Source organism: Lissotriton vulgaris, chromosome 1_1 (genome assembly GCF_964263255.1).
Source record: "Lissotriton vulgaris chromosome 1_1, aLisVul1.2, whole genome shotgun sequence".
NCBI lineage: Eukaryota > Metazoa > Chordata > Amphibia > Caudata > Salamandridae > Lissotriton > Lissotriton vulgaris.
Genome location: NC_141685.1, coordinates 2026354426 through 2026371103, shown reverse-complemented (window position 1 = coordinate 2026371103; position 16678 = coordinate 2026354426). Strand labels below are relative to the sequence as shown.

Genomic DNA, 16678 nt, shown 5'->3' with positions numbered 1-16678 from the left:
GTCCAGAAACCAACCAGTGCCATTCACCGGCAGATCAGTCCATCCAATCAAAAACGTTTCAAATGGATAAATCTGAAGAAACTGGATTTTTTTCGTCGACCTACAAATTATGTCGACCTACAAATTATGGTCGAGGTTTTCTGATGCAACCGCAGTTAGCTATACTGAGCTTTGCGCATTTTGCCTTCACTGAGTAAACACTGAGAAAACACTGAGAAAGGCTTGTCGTAATGGGGTCGGGATGTCTACATCTGGCACCAGGACTGGCTGTAGCAGCCAGGGTGGCTCCAGGGTGTCAGAAGAGAGGCAGATGTGACACCAAGCCTGTCCTTGCACTGTTGGAAGTGATGTTTCCTTTTTGTTTTTGACTAATCAATGCAAGTACATGTGCAGGCCTGGCCAGTACACGTCATGCCATCAGGAATCTCTAGTGCCTATTAAATATCTGTGCAGATCCTGCCCCTCATGCTTCTCGATCGTCTCCAAATTATGTTTATAAATTCCCTCTCCCCAGTCCATTTCCAGGTTGCACCCGAAAGGTAAGACTGGTTCCTCTCTGGGTACCAACCGGTCTTATCTCCTAGGTAAGTATGAACCGTCCTCTTCTCTACATTATAATATAAGGCAGCAATTGGAGGGTGTATGACACGGCTCAGCTCTTCTGGCTTCTGATGCCCCAAAAAAACAGATTTACTTCACTGTGGCAACAAGTGAAGTGATCCAGCAAGTGCCGGCAAAATGTGAGACTGCAAAAAGAAAACTTTGAAAACCGAAATTGAAAACGGAATTATTGTAAAAATCTCAGTGTGTAATCAGAGAGAATTTGAAATACCAAAAACCCATAAAGTAAAACTCACTTTTTGTGAATCAATTAATTTCTTCTGAAGTCGAGTGACCTTGGGCTTAGGCAGGGCCTACACACGTGGCGATGGGCTCAGACACCCTCGTGCACAGTAGTGCTGGTAGAAAGGAAAGGAGCCACTACCAAAGTGAGGAACAGAAACATAGCCAATCAGAGCTTGCCTTCAAAATAAAGCCACACAGTGATTGGCCATGTTTCAGTTATCTTCCTGTCGCACGCTTTACACGAGAGCATCCAGGTATTGCTTCCAGACAAAGAGCTAATTTAAGTTAAACACTCCAAAACAGCGTAGTTTGGGGAGGACTGAAGAGCGTATGCTGGTCTAGCAGTATTGGAATACTGGTCAGCCCGACATGCAGAATTCACTTCATGGCAGGGGGCAGGCACCGGGAGCCTGTTCAAAGTACCAATCACACGATGTAACTGACTAGCATGCTGTAATAACAGTGGTGGGCCACGCCTACTACTGGGCGCAGTGTGAGTTGGTGGCATTTAGGTCAAAGTGGGATCAACGTCTATAGAAAAGCTCATTGTCGGTGGCTAAGATTTTCCCTGGAGAAAGCAATTGTGCTGGATAAGAGTTCGCTGGGCCACTCTAGCAACATACTCCTAATAAAACGCGAAAATTGTTAAAGTGTGAAAAATAAATTCATTTGTGAATTGAAGAATTTCAGGTGAGCGAGTTTGGCTAACCGTGATAACATTCTAAATCAAAGCAAACTACTGCAAAACTCTTATTTTCAGACGGGGATCATGCACTTGCAAAGGTTAAAAATTATAAAAGGTTTAGGAGAATTATGCCGAGATTGGGAATGTGGAAAAAAGCACGTCTTCCAGTTTCCCTTTAGAGGTAATGGCTCGCCTCAGTTACTGTGAAATGATTAAGACATTGGTTCCACCTAGTGGCTACATTTGAGTATTGCAGGCGTATTTTGACTTCTCCCTTTCTATTCTTTCAGGTCGCACTGGACGGTACACATTAATCGAAAAATGGAGAGACACAGAGAGGCATTTGGCACCTCATGAAAATCCCATCATATCATTAAACAAATGGGGACAGTATGCAAGTGACGTGCAGCTCATTCTGCGACGCACCGGGCCGTCTCTCAGTGAGAGGCCGACCTCTGACAGTGTTGCTCGAATGCCTGAAAGGACTTTGTATCGACAGAGCTTGCCGCCCTTAGCTAAGCTTCGGCCTCAGATCGACAAATCAATCAAAAGGAGAGAACCGAAGAGGAAATCCTTGACCTTCACGGGCGGAGCTAAGGGCTTGATGGACATTTTTGGCAAGGGAAAAGAATCCGAGTTTAAACAAAGGGTCATCAACAACTGCAAAACAACAGCCGAAGAGCTGAAAAAACTCGTCCACCTCCAGACAGAGAAACTGCAGTGTTTAGAGAAACAGCTGGACTCGAACCAGGCCGAAATCAGATACTGGGAGCAGAAGTACAACTCCAGCCTAGAAGAAGAAATTGTCAGAGTGGAGCAGAAGATCAAACGCAATGAGGTGGAAATTGAGGAGGAGGAATTTTGGGAAAACGAGCTTCAGATCGAGCAGGAAAACGAGAAGCAGCTGAAGGAGCAGCTCCAGGACCTAAAGCAGCGGATCCAGGAGTGCGAGAGCCGGCTGAAGGACTACCTGGCTCAGGTGCAGATCATGGAGCGCGGCATCGAAGCCGAGAAGCTGCAGCGCGAGGTGCACGAGGCCCAGGTGAATGAGGAAGAGATGAAAGGCAAGATCGAAAGGATCCGCACTGAGATCGACACACAGAGCCAGCACAGCCTGAGGCTGGAAAACGGATCGAAAGCGATCGAGAGATCACTGGGGCAGGCTACCAAACGGCTTCTGGTAAGGAACCTGGTCCATAAGATGTTCTACACTGTTTCACTGTTGAAATAATGATCCCTTGACTCTATTGCATCCAGTATATCGACCATACTGCTACTTCGCAAGTTAAGGCTAGGCAAGCGGATGCAGAGTTGAAAATAGTAAATGAGTACTTACCCATAACAATATAGTGGTAGGTGATCTAGCGGATGCTTTATTTTGGAAGGTAGATATTGCAACCACTCTAAAAGGACTTACAGCCATTCATATTTGAGTGGAGAGTGTTTTTTAAACCAGCAGGCAGACTGACTAGGCAATTTTGGGCTTTGTTTTGAAAGATTACTTGTGAATTCCAGTCACTTTTAAAATCTTTATTTTGGAAAGGCTGAACTAGTGACTTGTAACTGGCATATTATTGCTGCTGAATTTGTCATTAGAATGGGGGCCCAGTGCAGGCGCAGAGGTAAGGGCCTGCTTCACCTGCACATCCTTGCAGACTTTTGTTAAAAAGAGTTTGCAAATTGGACCACACCCATGATTTCAGAGCCATTTTATAGACAAGCATTTGAAAAGTGCGAGGTGTCCTGGCGCTGGGGGTCGTCGGGAAGATTAAGGGAGCTATTGCCCACAAGGTGCTGGGCTAACCTGCCGCGGGCACCAGGGATCAAACCACGAACCCCGTGTTCCGGAGTCAGCTGCCCTGGCCGCTGCACCACACCTCTTCCCACTTTCAGCACTTAGGCACATCATGAGGTAACATTGGGTTACTGCTCTTGCAGCTGGGTACCAACCGAGATGTGAGCCTTTCTTTCTGCTGACTCTTCCCAGTGTGCTCATCTTCTTCATGAATTTATGGAGCTCTTATGGAATTTATGGAAATCTTTATTCAAAAACACCTTAAGTTATAGTTCACCTCCCCATTCCTCTACATCCTTATGAATTGGGTGTCACCAGATGCTACTTTGATTTGAGTTAACGTGATTAGCAGTGAATCAACTAAATGTAGCTGATTTCTATCTAGTATACTACTTTAAACGTGCACACTTATAGTTTAATAAGGCAAGAGTCAAAAACAGCTTCTTATATTTTGGTCATTTATTTATTAAGCGGTCTATGCTGGTTACAGGCCATGCAATGTTAATCTTGCAAATATGACAGGCGCATGGCTACCTAAGCATTTGGTGTTGTGCTTCCTTCTTTGGTCCCCATTCGAAACTGTGCAAGTGCCTGAATTAACTTTCATAATCCTATGCCTTCAGATTTTCTGTTGGTTGCTATCCAGGTAAAGGATGTCCATAACACATTGTTCATTTTTCGTCAAGAGTCTGTTCCTCTGGCCTGAGAGTTACGTGGTATTTTTATTTGGTAATAACATGTCCCTTGGAAGGTCACCAAGGGCGATGACCGCTCTCTTTCCACGTGCTCACTGTGACAGGTATGTTGAATCTCTGACAATAGTAACCAGAGATGAAAATTGTAGAGTACTTTTTTACTCTGTAATGTCAGTGCCGGAAAGCTATTCTGGCTAGTGCTTAATTTGTGCTGGTATTGGGCACCAGCATTCATTTCTGGAGACTACCTATTTTTCATCATCAGATTTTCACCCCGAACAAGAGAGATAAAGTTAGGAAAAAAAGTGAGAAAGTGAAAGATAGGACAACAGTTACAAGGAAAGGAAGCAATTATGAAAAAGAACTTGCAAATGTGAGCTAAAAGGATAGGGAGCGTAGGGTGGTGGAAGAAAGATATGTGTGGTGGAAGAAAGAGGCATGAGGTGAAATTAAGACTAGGGAGCATTCGTAATCTGCAACCCCACTATTCGGCCTCACCAGCAGCAAGCACCAAAGAAAATCTTTAGGCCCCTGCAATTATTTACATTTAAAAAATCAAATGAACCTGTGCTTCCGGGTCTCTTTACCGTTTATAAACTCTACAAATGTAGTCATCCGACAGAAGAGCTAGGGTGGAAGCTCATAGTCGTCAAACGCAGGATATGACTAGAAAGCCATTTGCTCTTACTCAAGATGCATCTGTGACAGCCCCTTACCATCTAACTGAATACAGTGGCCAAGAAAAACTAAAAATGGCAACTTCCATGAACATTTTTAGACCCTGAGTGTAAGACAAGGCACGAGTAGTACTGTACCTGCCTCAATGCACCTACATACATTATGTCATATGGAGGATAAATGAAACCAGAAGAAACACAAATATTTACTAGGAAAGCACAAAACACATAGAGCACGTAAAATGCAAGAATAAGAAAAGAATATGACAAAAATAAATTTGGTACAAAAAGAATAGATAAGTCACATAGCCCTGCTGGTTGGAGGATGCAAAACTTGTTTGCACTGAAGTTTGGGCCGAAGTGGGGTTAAACGATCTGCTATTGTCTTGTATGTAAAGCTAGCAATACATTTGAATAACTGTACTGCAAAATTCCAGAGCAAATGAAAAGACAGAAACCTTTAGACGACACATTTGTGTATCTTGCTCAGAAATGAAAAAGCAGGGGAACATCACTTACAACGCATTTTTTACAACGCAAACCATTACAACGCATTGCGCTGGGGGGCGCTCTAGGATAGGGAATATATTTAATTTACTATCCAACACCTTCCCTGCTATCCACGGGGACTGGAGTTGGAATAGTAAATTAAATAATTCACTATCCAGCGCCTAAAAGCATTATGCGTTGTAATGGACTGCGTGGTAAAAACCGCGTTGTAAAGGCATGCGATGTAAAAGCATGCGTTGTAGTGACACCAATCCGAAAAAGCACGATGAGTGCAACTACAGTTTTTTTAACTAAATACAATGAAAGTCATCTAGTGCAATCTATGGTGACACCTGTAACCAAGCGAAAAATGAGTCAGTAAATCAGGGGGGAGTGCCCTGAGAATGTGAATTGCACGTGCTCTCACTCATTCTTCACTCTCATACGCCCACTAACATGCTCACTCTCTCTGTCACTTACCTACTCACCCGACCGTCACACACTCGCTCAAGCGCAGTATTTAAACGGCGTCAAGAAGGCATCGCTTACATGGGCTAGCTCCTATCCCAGTCAATTACCACTAGGTGGCGGTCTATAGCCAGTATTTCCTAGTGCCAGCCTCGGCTATGTTGGCTGTTCGGTAGCTGCTAACAGCAGTCCGTTGCTCCAGCTGCCAGTTGGAAAGAGTAATTGAATCTACAAACGTAGTCATATTACAGCCCTTAAAATGAATGTAGAGAAGTGCCGTTTCTCACCTTCTTAGAGCGGCTAATGGGCACTGGAGGGCGGGTGCTCCCCCCATGATATACTGACCTCCGTGTCCATAGCAGACATTCCTAACTCCTGTTTACACTCCCCAGGCTGGCCTCTGAGGAGGGGACGAGAGGCTCTGATCCGTTATTACTGAGAGGATTCACCCCAGATTAACACAGACCTGTTAGATTTCTAAAGAGAAGTCTGGCTGTAAAAAGCAACAGACATGCGTTGCCCTAAATCTTCAAAGGTAGTAGCATCCTTGCCCTGCACCCCCACACCCGGCACAACACCAGCCAATCCGTTCCAGGTGCCGTCTTAAGCGCACAGGACTGGAAAAGCCTCGCTCGCAGGGCATTGTGGGGCTTGATTCCTTCCAGATTGAACTCAGATGTCTTTACTTTATTTTGTAGGAGAAGGAACAAGAACTGGAGCAGCTGACCAAGGAGCTGCGGCAGGTGAATCTTCAGCAGTTTATCCAGCAGACGGGGACAAAGGTCACGGTGCTGCCGGCAGAGCCCTCGGAAGGGGAGGCTTCGCTCGCCGAGACAGAGAAAGGTAAAGCAGATGTGAACCTCTGACCTGCTGCTGGCCGCGGCCGGGCGCCATGCTGCATCGCGTCCTGACTGGCGGAGGCTTTGTGTTCTAGCGCAAGATGTATACAGTGCTTTCTCCCCATAAGTGTAGGTTATTGTATTTCTTAGGTCACAGTCCATGCAGCTGCTTACTGCCTTGGATTGTGCATTCTAAGATGTTTTGTGTAAAGTGTGTATTCCTGGGCAAGCACAGGTTGGAGGGAGACAGGGTGGCGAGATCAGCTGGAATGGGCTTTGTTGTTATCATCTCATCTCTTTATGACATAGGGCCATATGTATCAAGCAAATTAGCATTTGCAAAGACCGAATTTCGGCCTTTGCGAATGCTAATTTGCTAAATGGTATGTATCAAACATTTTGGCAGCAAAATAAGGAATCGCAAAATTTGCTATTCCTTATTTTGCGATTGCACTTAAGGAATCGCAAATTGTGTGATTCCTTGAATGCAATGTATCAAAGGAAAATTAATTCAAAAATGCCCATTAGGATTCGCAAATTTTGGTGGTAAGTTGCAAATTCTTTTAAAAAAGCAATTTAATTAAAATCCAAAGGTGCCATATGACGCTCATACATGCCCTTAGGGCATGTATGTGCGCCATATGCCCACACATGTCATTTTCAGGGGTGCAGCAGGGTGTTCTTGTGACACCCCTGCCCCCTTGAAAATATTCCTAAATTGCGATTAGCAAATTGCTAATCGCTAATTTCCCATTCATTCCTACGGGCCTCCTGGCCCATAGAAATGAATGGGAAATTTGCGATTAGCAATTTGCTAATCACAATTTAGGAATGTTAAGGAATCGCTAAAAAGAAGCGATTTCCTACATACATACCATTTTGCGATTTCTAAATAGCGATTCCTTAAAAATCGCTATTTAGAAATCGCAAATGGTCATGATGATACATATGGCCCTATATAGTGAGGAGTAAAAAGCAGTCATGCTATAATAATACACATTAGTAAAGCGCGAATAATCACCCGTAAGCAAGCTATTGGCCAGAGTCACATGGTGCTGGGCTAATCCGCCGCCAACACCAGGGATCGAACTGCGATCCCCAGATTCCAGTGTCAGTCACCCTAGCTGCAGTGCCACACCTCTCCACTATGAATCTTGTAGGCACCTGCAGTGGTGGACTAAAATAAATACCTCAGTTGGCAAGAAGCATGTGGCAAATCTCTTCAGTTACTCCGTGCCAGTACAATGAGTGATGGGTGGGTTATTGCCAGGCCCGGACTGGCCGTTGTGGGCACCGGGCAATCCCCCGGTGCGCCGCAAGGTTGGGGGCCGTTTTTGTTACAGGGCCGTTTTTGCAGCGTTTCCGCAAAAACGGCCCTGTAACAAAATCGCCGAAAAGAGGCCCTGGCAAAGAACGCGGTTGCACACCCCCCCCCCCCCCCCCCCCACTCACTGGGGGTGGAGGACGGCGCACTTTGCCAAGGCCGGTATTGGTTCCCAGTCCGGCCCTGGTTATTGCTGGGAACTGGTACCGTGCTAGGTGATAGAAATAACACAGAGCAGTTTAAGCTTACGGGAGCTTGAGTGTCAAGCAGTTTGAGGGAATAACTATGGAGCCTGTATGAACTACAATCGCCTGCTAACCAGTGAGTGATTTAGTATTAGTATTCGTCTGGGACAGGAGGGTTATATACAGTATTGTATTGCAATTGCATTTACATAGCACTTACTACTCCTGGTGAGCTGTTAAAGTGCATACGCCTGCCAGTATGCTGCTCCTCAATAGTTATTGGTGGGAATTTGGATTAGTTTGAACTCTTAAGGAAACCAGTACATGCATTTATTCTAGGTTCTATGCCCTAGAGTGAATTAATAGGCGTTTTCATGGTAATACAGCGGAGGCTTTTTTGAGATTGCATACAAAACTGTCGAAAGAGAGTACAGTGCTATGTTAGAAGTTTTTGAATAGCACTAGAAGCAGGCGAATAATCTGTTTTCTGAAAGACTACGGCTAGTCCACCCCTTTAGCAAGTACAGTGGATCAGCGTAAGACTTGGAAGCATAAAGTGATGGCTGGATGCATATATAGGGAACAATCAAGAAGTTTAAGGCATTTTGCATTGTTTATAGGGCAGATCATGTAATGGGGCCTAAGCCTTTGCAGACGAAATTCGGTTGGTACTCTCCTACTAGAAATCTCCGCTCTTCCTCGGTTACTTTGATGTGTATCCAACATTTTAATAAGGCCAGACTAGGTGGAAGATCATTTAGTCTGACAGCATCTAGGCTTTGGAACTTACTACCTATTGAGATTAGACAAAGCAACACCTTACTGAAGTTTAAAAAGATCTTGAAAACCAGACTCTATCCTAGAAACTAATCCCTAGCATTTTTTAGATTTTCAGTTACGCGCATTGCTTTTAACTGGTAATCTTAGCGCCAGGATCCCCGTTGGGTGGGAGCTGCCCTATATAAGTGTACCATACATACATGCATACATACAAGTTTAGGCTGCACTCAAAGACAGCTGTAACCCCATGATCCTAGCAATGAGAGAGAGTATTTAAGGTAAATACAACTAATATCAAAAAGGAGATTCTGCAGATGCTGCGGTAGATATCTTTTCATGTACACATTCAAAGTTTGGCTTAGGGTAACAATGAAAGTGGGATCCATTGTTGATGCCTCTGTTTGTGGCATGCCACAAGATGACAGTGAGGAGACCTTCCCCAGACAGTGGAATTCTATTACCTGCATCCCTGTGCTTAAGGGTGGAGACCAGACAATGCAGTGATTAGGATGTATACATGAGTCATTTTAGCATAAGGGTGATGTTTAGTTCTTTCTGAGCCCTGCAATTTAGCAGATGGTAAGAGTGATGGGTGGGACTGCATTTCTGTTATTAAAAGTGAGTACGTTTCTAGGCCAGGCTTGTCCTTTTTCGGATCTTAATGGCTGCTTCACAAATCTCAATCTCACAATTCTTTGTGCTCATTTTGTGAGTATTCTTGCCTGAAGCCATCCCAGGTACTTCCTGGTGTGAGAAGAATCAGTCTAGACAAAATGAGGGAGTCTGGGAAGGACACATTACAACAACCAAACCAAATCGGCTCTGCAGCATGAGATTCTGGGCAGGCTAAGGTAATTTGTGGTATGGCACTGAGACCACCCTAGTCAATCAATCAATCAGAGATTTATATAGTGCGCTGAGGGTCTCAAGGTGCTGGGGAAGGGGGGGGGGGGGTGCGCGGCTCCTGGTCAGTCGAAGAGCCAGGTCTTGAGGTTATTCCTGAATGTGTGCAGGGTCGGGGAGCGTCTGAAGTTCACAGGGAGTTCGTTCAAGGTCTTTGCTGTGATGTAGGAGAAAGCTCTCCCACCGGTTTTCTATCTGCGGATGTGGGGAAGCTCTGCCAGGGCGAGGTCGGCGGAGCAGAGGTTCATCTTGGGTACGTGGACGGATAGGTAATTTGGTCCGATGTTGTTGAGGGATTTGTAGGCGGAGCAGAGGTTCATCTTTGGTATGTGGAAGGATAGGTAATTGGGTCCGATGTTGTTGAGGGCGTTGTAGGCGTGGGTGAGGAGTTTGAAGGTTACCCTCCTTTCGATGGGGAGCCAGTGGAGGCCTTGTAGATGTTGGCAAAATACACAAGATGATGGACAGAATGTTGCACAATGGCAAAACATTCACACGTGAGTTTCTTGCTCACTAAGCCACTGGAGTCAAGCTATCCTGGCTGAAGACGGCTGATAGCCAGAAACCAGTCCTAGGATGCTTGATTCCAGTCCAGGAAGACATGGCTTGGCAATTCGGGCTGGACTGTTCCCATGAGGCTCAGGGTCAAGACTGATTTACATATGGCCCTGTCTGAACTGGGGTGGCTTGGTGAGCAAAATAACGATGGATTAAACTCAGATATGTGACTGGGGGTGAATGTTTTGCCATTGTGCAACTTTCCGTCCATCATCTTGTGTATTTTGCTCGTAGATGTTGGGTCATGTGCTCGTTGTGCGGTGTCCTGAGAACGAGTCTGGCTGCGGCGTTCTGGATGGTTTGGAGTTTGTGTAGAAGAGTTTTGTTAAGTCCAGTCTGCTGGTTATGAGTGCGTGGGTGACAGTCCTACTGTAGTCAGGGGGGATCCCTTTGAAGGTCTTACGGAGGATGCAGAGGCAGTTGAAACTAGTGGAGGCGACAACGTTGATCTGGTGGTTCATGGAGAGGGAGGAGTTAAGGATGATGCAGAGGTTTGTGGGGGTGAGTGGTCTCCCAGGGGCGGAGGGCCACCAGGTGTTGTCCCAGGCGGTGGTGCAGGATCCGAGGATGGGGACCTCGGTTTTCTCTGAGTTTAGCTTCAGGCAGCTGTCCTTCATCCAGGCTGCCACCTTCTTCATTCCTTCCTGGCAGCAGAGTCTGGTGTCGTCAGGCTTCTTCGTGAGTGAGATGATGAGGTGGGTGTCGTCGGCGTAGGATACAATGTTGAGCCCATGATGTCTGACAATGGCGGCGAGGGGGGTCATGTAGATGTTGAAGAGCGTGGGGCTGAGAGATGATCCCTGGGGTACTCCGCAGCTGATTTCCATGGGTTTTGAGAGGAAGGGAGGGAGTTGGATCTTCTGGATTCTGTCGGAGATGAAGGATCGGATCTAGTTGAGGGCGGCTTCTTGTGTTCCCGCGTCTTGAAGTTTGGCAGCGAGCGTGCGATGTGAGATGGTGTCGAAATCTGTGGCGAGGTCTAGAAGGATGAGGGCTGCGGTGTGTCCCTGGTCCAGTAGCATGTGGATGTTGTCGGGTGCAGTGAGGAGGGCGGCCTCGGTGCTGTGGTTGCTGCGTAATCCAGACTGAGATGCATCCAGGATGGAGTTCTCTTCGATGAAGACAGTCAGTTGGGTGGAGTTCTCTTCGATGAAGACAGTTAGTTGGGTGTTAACGATTCTCTCAGTGACTTTGGCCGCAAAGGGGAGGAGAGAGATGGGCCGGTAGTTTTTCAGGTCCGTAGGTTCGGCCGTTGGTTTTCTTGAGGAGGGGTTTTACCTCTGCACATTTCCAGTCATCTGTGCAGATGCCTGACTTGAGGGAGGCGTTGATGGTACATCCTAGTTCGGGTGCAATGGCAGCAACGGCCCTGTGGAATATTTGCTGTGGGCAGGGGTCCGTTGGTGCTCCTGCGTGGGTTTTCTTCATGGTCGCAGTGATGAGTTCAACGATAGCGGGATCCCAGGAGGTGATGGTCGGCTTGTCGGCGGCGATGGGTAGGGGTGTGGTGTTTGTCGTTGGTTTGCTGAAGTTGTCGTAGAGGGCCTTGATCTTCAGTTGGAAGTAGGAGCTGAGCTTGTCACGGAGTTCCTGGGAAGGTGTGACATCCTTGGATTCGTAGGTGGGTTTGGCGAACTGCTGTATGACGTTGAACAGTTCCTTGGCGTTGGACACGTTGGTCTGGACTTTGTCTCTTATGAAGGTCCGTTTGGTGTCTCTTATCTGTTGATGGTAATCTTTCAGGGCTCTATTGTGGCTGTTCTGTGATTAAGAAGTTCTCAGGTTTCACCAAGTTTTCTCTACCTGTCTGGCTTCTTGAAGTTCTGCGGTGAACCAGGTAGATTTTAGAGGGCGTTGCTTTGCAGGGGCAGAGGGGTGTGAGCTTGTCGGTGCAGCAGGAAACCCAGAGGTGGAATTCCCTGGCTGTGGAGTTGGTGTCGTTCGTGGTGATGGGAGGGTTTTGATGGAGGGTGATTCTGAGGTGTTCCTCTCTGTTCTTGCTCCAGTTCCATCATGGAGGACGTGCGGCGGGTTTGGGTGCAGTGGTGGTGTTGAAGGTGAAATGGACGCAGTGATGGTCGTTCCAGGGAGGATTGGTAGTGTGGTTGAAGCGAATGCTAGTCCCTCCCGCGAAGATGGGGTCGAGAGTGTGATCCACTCTTTGGGTGGGCATGTTGACTAGCTGCTTCAGTCCAAAGTTGGCGAGCTTGTCGAAGAGAGAGGTCAAATCGGGGTCATTGTCGAGATGGAAATTCAGCTCCCCGAGTAGATTGCACTGAGCAAAATTAAGATGAGGCTGATGCACCTGTAGTACAGTTACCGTGACTGCAAGACAGGCTTGAGAGGAGGGGTCATGGACTTGGTTACATCATTCACGCCCCAAGTCTTCCTCTTTTTAGGTAAGCAAAGAAAAGAGGTTATTTCCTTTTATCAGGACCTTTGGCTTCACACAGCTTACGTTCCGGCTAGATGGGTTGGCTCTGAGTTCAGTGCTCAACGTTCAGAAATGTAGTCACGTAGCAGAGGCTCAACAATTCCTGCATTGGCATTCAGTATGGCAGAGAGCTTAGTTTAATGCTCCCTGCATGTCCCACAGGGGCTTGTACCAGCATCAGAATTCTGAGATTGCTCCCTCCCTTCTCTGTGCTCTGGAAAGATATGTTGCAGCCACTCGCTCTCGGAAAGCAAATGCATCTGGTCTTAGTTCTTTAGAATTCTCTTCTATTGGAGAACCTTTGTTTCTGTTTCTTTCCTTTTTTTACATTTCTACTTTTCTGATTTGTTGCTTTTTGTCTCTCTTTTTTGCACCTAGACTGAACATGTTGAAGCTTTGGCCAGTCTCTTAACTTGCTCTGTTGGTTCTGTTGTTTTTCTTAATGTTTCGCGCCACAGTCCTACTGTGCCCTTGGTAGCAGCGAACTTTGTCAATGACACAATCAATCAGTCAATCAATTTTTGTTGACATTTTATAACTATAACTACAAAGATATGCAGCCTTTAATTCTGTTTGGCACGTTTCTTTGCTGTTACAGCATTTAAGGCACAATCGTTCTCAAGGGTTTTCCACGGTATGTAGCCTAGGAGTTTGAGTGCCTGCTGCAGAGATCTGTCTGCTGCTAGTATGTTCCAAAGCGCTTAGAGACCCCTGGGTTATAACGCGCTATACAAATCAAAATAAATAAAAATAAATGTTGCCAGGTCTGGCGGTTTCTGCTATTTTTTCCCTACATGGCCATTAAAGTAAGTACTGTTGAATTGATTCAAAATTACACCAGTTACGTCACAACCCAGAGACAATTAACTATGTTGTCTCCACCATATAATGGCCAATAGTTTTAACAAGCTGTGCCTCATGCCTATCTGTCGTTTCCTGCACTTCGCTGTGTATTAGAGCATGATATGAAAACAGTCTATGAAATACATGAATGTGCACTGACTGTCCCCCCGACTTTCTGTTTTGTTTAGAAACCACATTTCAGTCTGGCTCCCTGAAGCGCCCCGGCTCGTCCAGGCAGCTGCCCAGTAACCTGCGGATTCTGCAGAATGCCCTGTCGTCCGGCTTCAACCCTGAAGGCATTTACGTCTGAGCGTGTGACTCGAGAGGGTATCTTTCCTGTTCCGTCAGGTCCAGGCCCGTCTAGGACAGTGGGAGCCATTGCAGCAGCACCAGTGCCCAGAGGACCAGCAGCCAATGGAACTGCTGCTGCCAGACACAGGACGACTCCAGCTGGTGCTCAGCCAGTGCTTACTCTGCTAAGAATCCAGCACTGTTACTGCCTCCGCGTTTACGAAGTATTAGCCACCCTTTGCCAGAGAACAGGAATACAGGGCAAGACAAGACATTTGAAAAATAATTCCAGAGGTTAATTTATTCCATTCAGTCGATGAATATGTACATGCTTGATTTTTCATATATTTTGTTTTTGGATACCATTTCTTTTATAACTTTAAAGTCGAGGAAAATCAAGAATAGGCGCGTACAGGCACGCGCGAGTGTGGCGGCCCTGACTCAGAAAGCAGGGCAGGCTGTTTCCTAAGGAGCCAAAGTCGCTGGGCAACATTACAGCAGGTCTCAGTTTTCTCCTATTTTAAAAACTTTTGTTTTTACTTTTGAAAACCACTTGTTTATCTAATGTCTAAGCTGAGTTATACGTTCAATAATACCCCACCAGAATGCCCATAAATGAGACGAGGTCAGACCTCTCTCTGATGGGGCTTGGGGAGAGCATTATCAGGCAAGCGGCCTGTCCCATACTTGGCATTGCTTCTGATGCAAGACATAATGCCTGATGGTCAATCCAGTGGTGCACACACGCACGTGCTTATTCACACATATGAGTGGATCTAGTTTTTATAGTGATTTTGTACCACTTTGGGGCTGGCTGCTGTTTCCAAACCAAGGGGTTTCTGTACTCAGATTGTGCTCCAGGCATACAGGAAGATAACTGTCTTTGATCCCCGAAGAGGTTGTGGGTGTACAGATACAACATCACGAGTTCCTGATAGTCACATGTTTTGCTAAACAGAATGGAGCACAAACCTCAATGAGCATGGTCTTCCGGGTTCAGTACTCCGAGCAGAAAGTGGCATATCAGATGCTGGTAAAACAATGCGGATACTGCAAGAATGACTGCATAATTACAAGTGAGCAGGCATCTTGCATTATATTAGTACTTCTGCCCCACAAAAGTCTGTCCCAATAAGGGAGGCATTTGTGAGAGAAAACATAACGACGCTCCTGCTCCTGGCGTCTCGACATCCTATAGGGCTGCTCTGTATGTAGATGTAAGTGCTGAGCATTGCTGATTCACAGGCTTCTGTGGCTTGGCCTATTCTGTGGCTTCCCCAGGGTTCAAGTGGTGGAGTCAATCTCGGTCTACACCAGCCTGTTGTATGTGCACAGATTTTGTAGTTGAGCAGTTTCTGTGCATTTGTAGATCTAACTGCTGCTCAGTGCTGCTGTGCTTGAACTGATCAGGTTGCTGCTAAGGGCTGATGTGCTGGAAGATATTTGATTTCCATGAAGAGCTGTGGCAGTTGGACAGATTTCTGGAGATTTGTAGTTATAGTTGCTGCACATGGTTGCTGTGCTGGTGCTGCTCTTGTTGCTGCTCATGGCTGTTGTGCGTGTTTGGATGCTGCATAGATCATGATCTGGTGCCTGCATAAAGCTACCCTGGCTGAACAGGTCTGACTGAAGAGCAGAGCTTCAAGGGCTGCAAAATCTCACTGCAATCAGGAATGCTGTGGTTGCACATATTTGCTTTGGGCACATATCTGCTTCAGACGAACAAACTTAGTCACTGCATCACGCAACTAGGGCTGCACGGATCTGGTTGTCACACTGAGATACTCTTATTGCACAGTTCTAAATGATGCAAATGGCTGTATCTGTGCAGATGTGGCACATGGCCATAGCAGATTGACAGATCTACCTGTTGAATATAGCAACACAGGCCAGGATGCAACACAACACAACACTCCTATGATTTTTTTATACTTCTTTTGAAAAAGCTACACTCATTGTATACTAAACATTAAGGGGCCGATTACGATGTCGGTTAGAAAGCCTCTGACCACTAGTTGTAAGCTTTCTGGCCACTGTTGGAGGCTTTCCGACCAACAGGATTAGTTTGCAGTCCAACTACCTGATTGCGATCTCGGCGGTTGAAACGTAAACCGACTGGTCATTCCTACTCGGTTCTGACCAGCTCTTGGAGTTTTCCTGTCAGTCGATACCGCACGGTAATCCCCTATGGACGGTGCATCCGCTGTCGGGATTACGATGTCGGTTTCCCACAGCCTTTCCGTTCCCGCCTATTCGACATGGAAAGGCTGTCAGAAAGTGACTTTGGGGGCCCCTAGTAGGTCCCCCTTACCACCGAGGCTTACGGTAGGTGGTCAAGGGGGTACCATAGGGGTACCTATGGTACCCCCCCTGTAAAACCCTTTGTGGCAGACACCATGGGCTACCTGCCACAGGGTGCAGGGTTTTACACCCCCCACCCCATTTTTCTATAGGAACCTGTATTACGGACAGTTCATGGCCATAGCACAAACTCCCATAGAGAAAAGTGAGTATGCAACTGTTCGGTCGCATTGTAATCAGGAGGTCGGAGCCGCCAAGTGGAGTTCAGTCCGTCCTGAGACTGAGATGCTCCGACTGACATTGTAATAAGCCCTTAAATGACATACCGTACTGATAACCATTTTAAAATGTTGTATCCACAATTACAAAAGAATACACCTAGAAGCTGTTCCCTCTCATAACGGGAATGATTTAACATAGTGGTCACCAGCAGAGGCAGGACATCTCAGACGCGAAACAGTACCTGTGAATGTCTGGTCTCCTCCTAGGTCTGGGTAGAACTACTCCTGCAAAGCCCCTTCCTGCACATGTGGGCTCAGGGTTTTAAAAGGAGGGAGATACCGTT

The 16678-nt window shown here is 46.5% G+C and overlaps 1 protein-coding gene across 1 annotated transcript in view; it reads left to right on the top strand.

The window, feature by feature from the left end:
- RASSF8 (Ras association domain family member 8) overlaps positions 1-16252 on the top strand; it is a 288517-nt gene extending 272265 nt beyond the window's left edge. The window contains exons 4-6 of the mRNA XM_086920270.1: positions 1822-2711; positions 6354-6498; positions 13710-16252. Coding sequence (XP_086776396.1) covers positions 1822-2711; positions 6354-6498; positions 13710-13831 — 1157 coding nt within the window. The 3' untranslated portion in view covers positions 13832-16252. The remainder of the gene's footprint in view (positions 1-1821; positions 2712-6353; positions 6499-13709) is intronic.
- Positions 16253-16678: the final 426 nt, after the last annotated feature.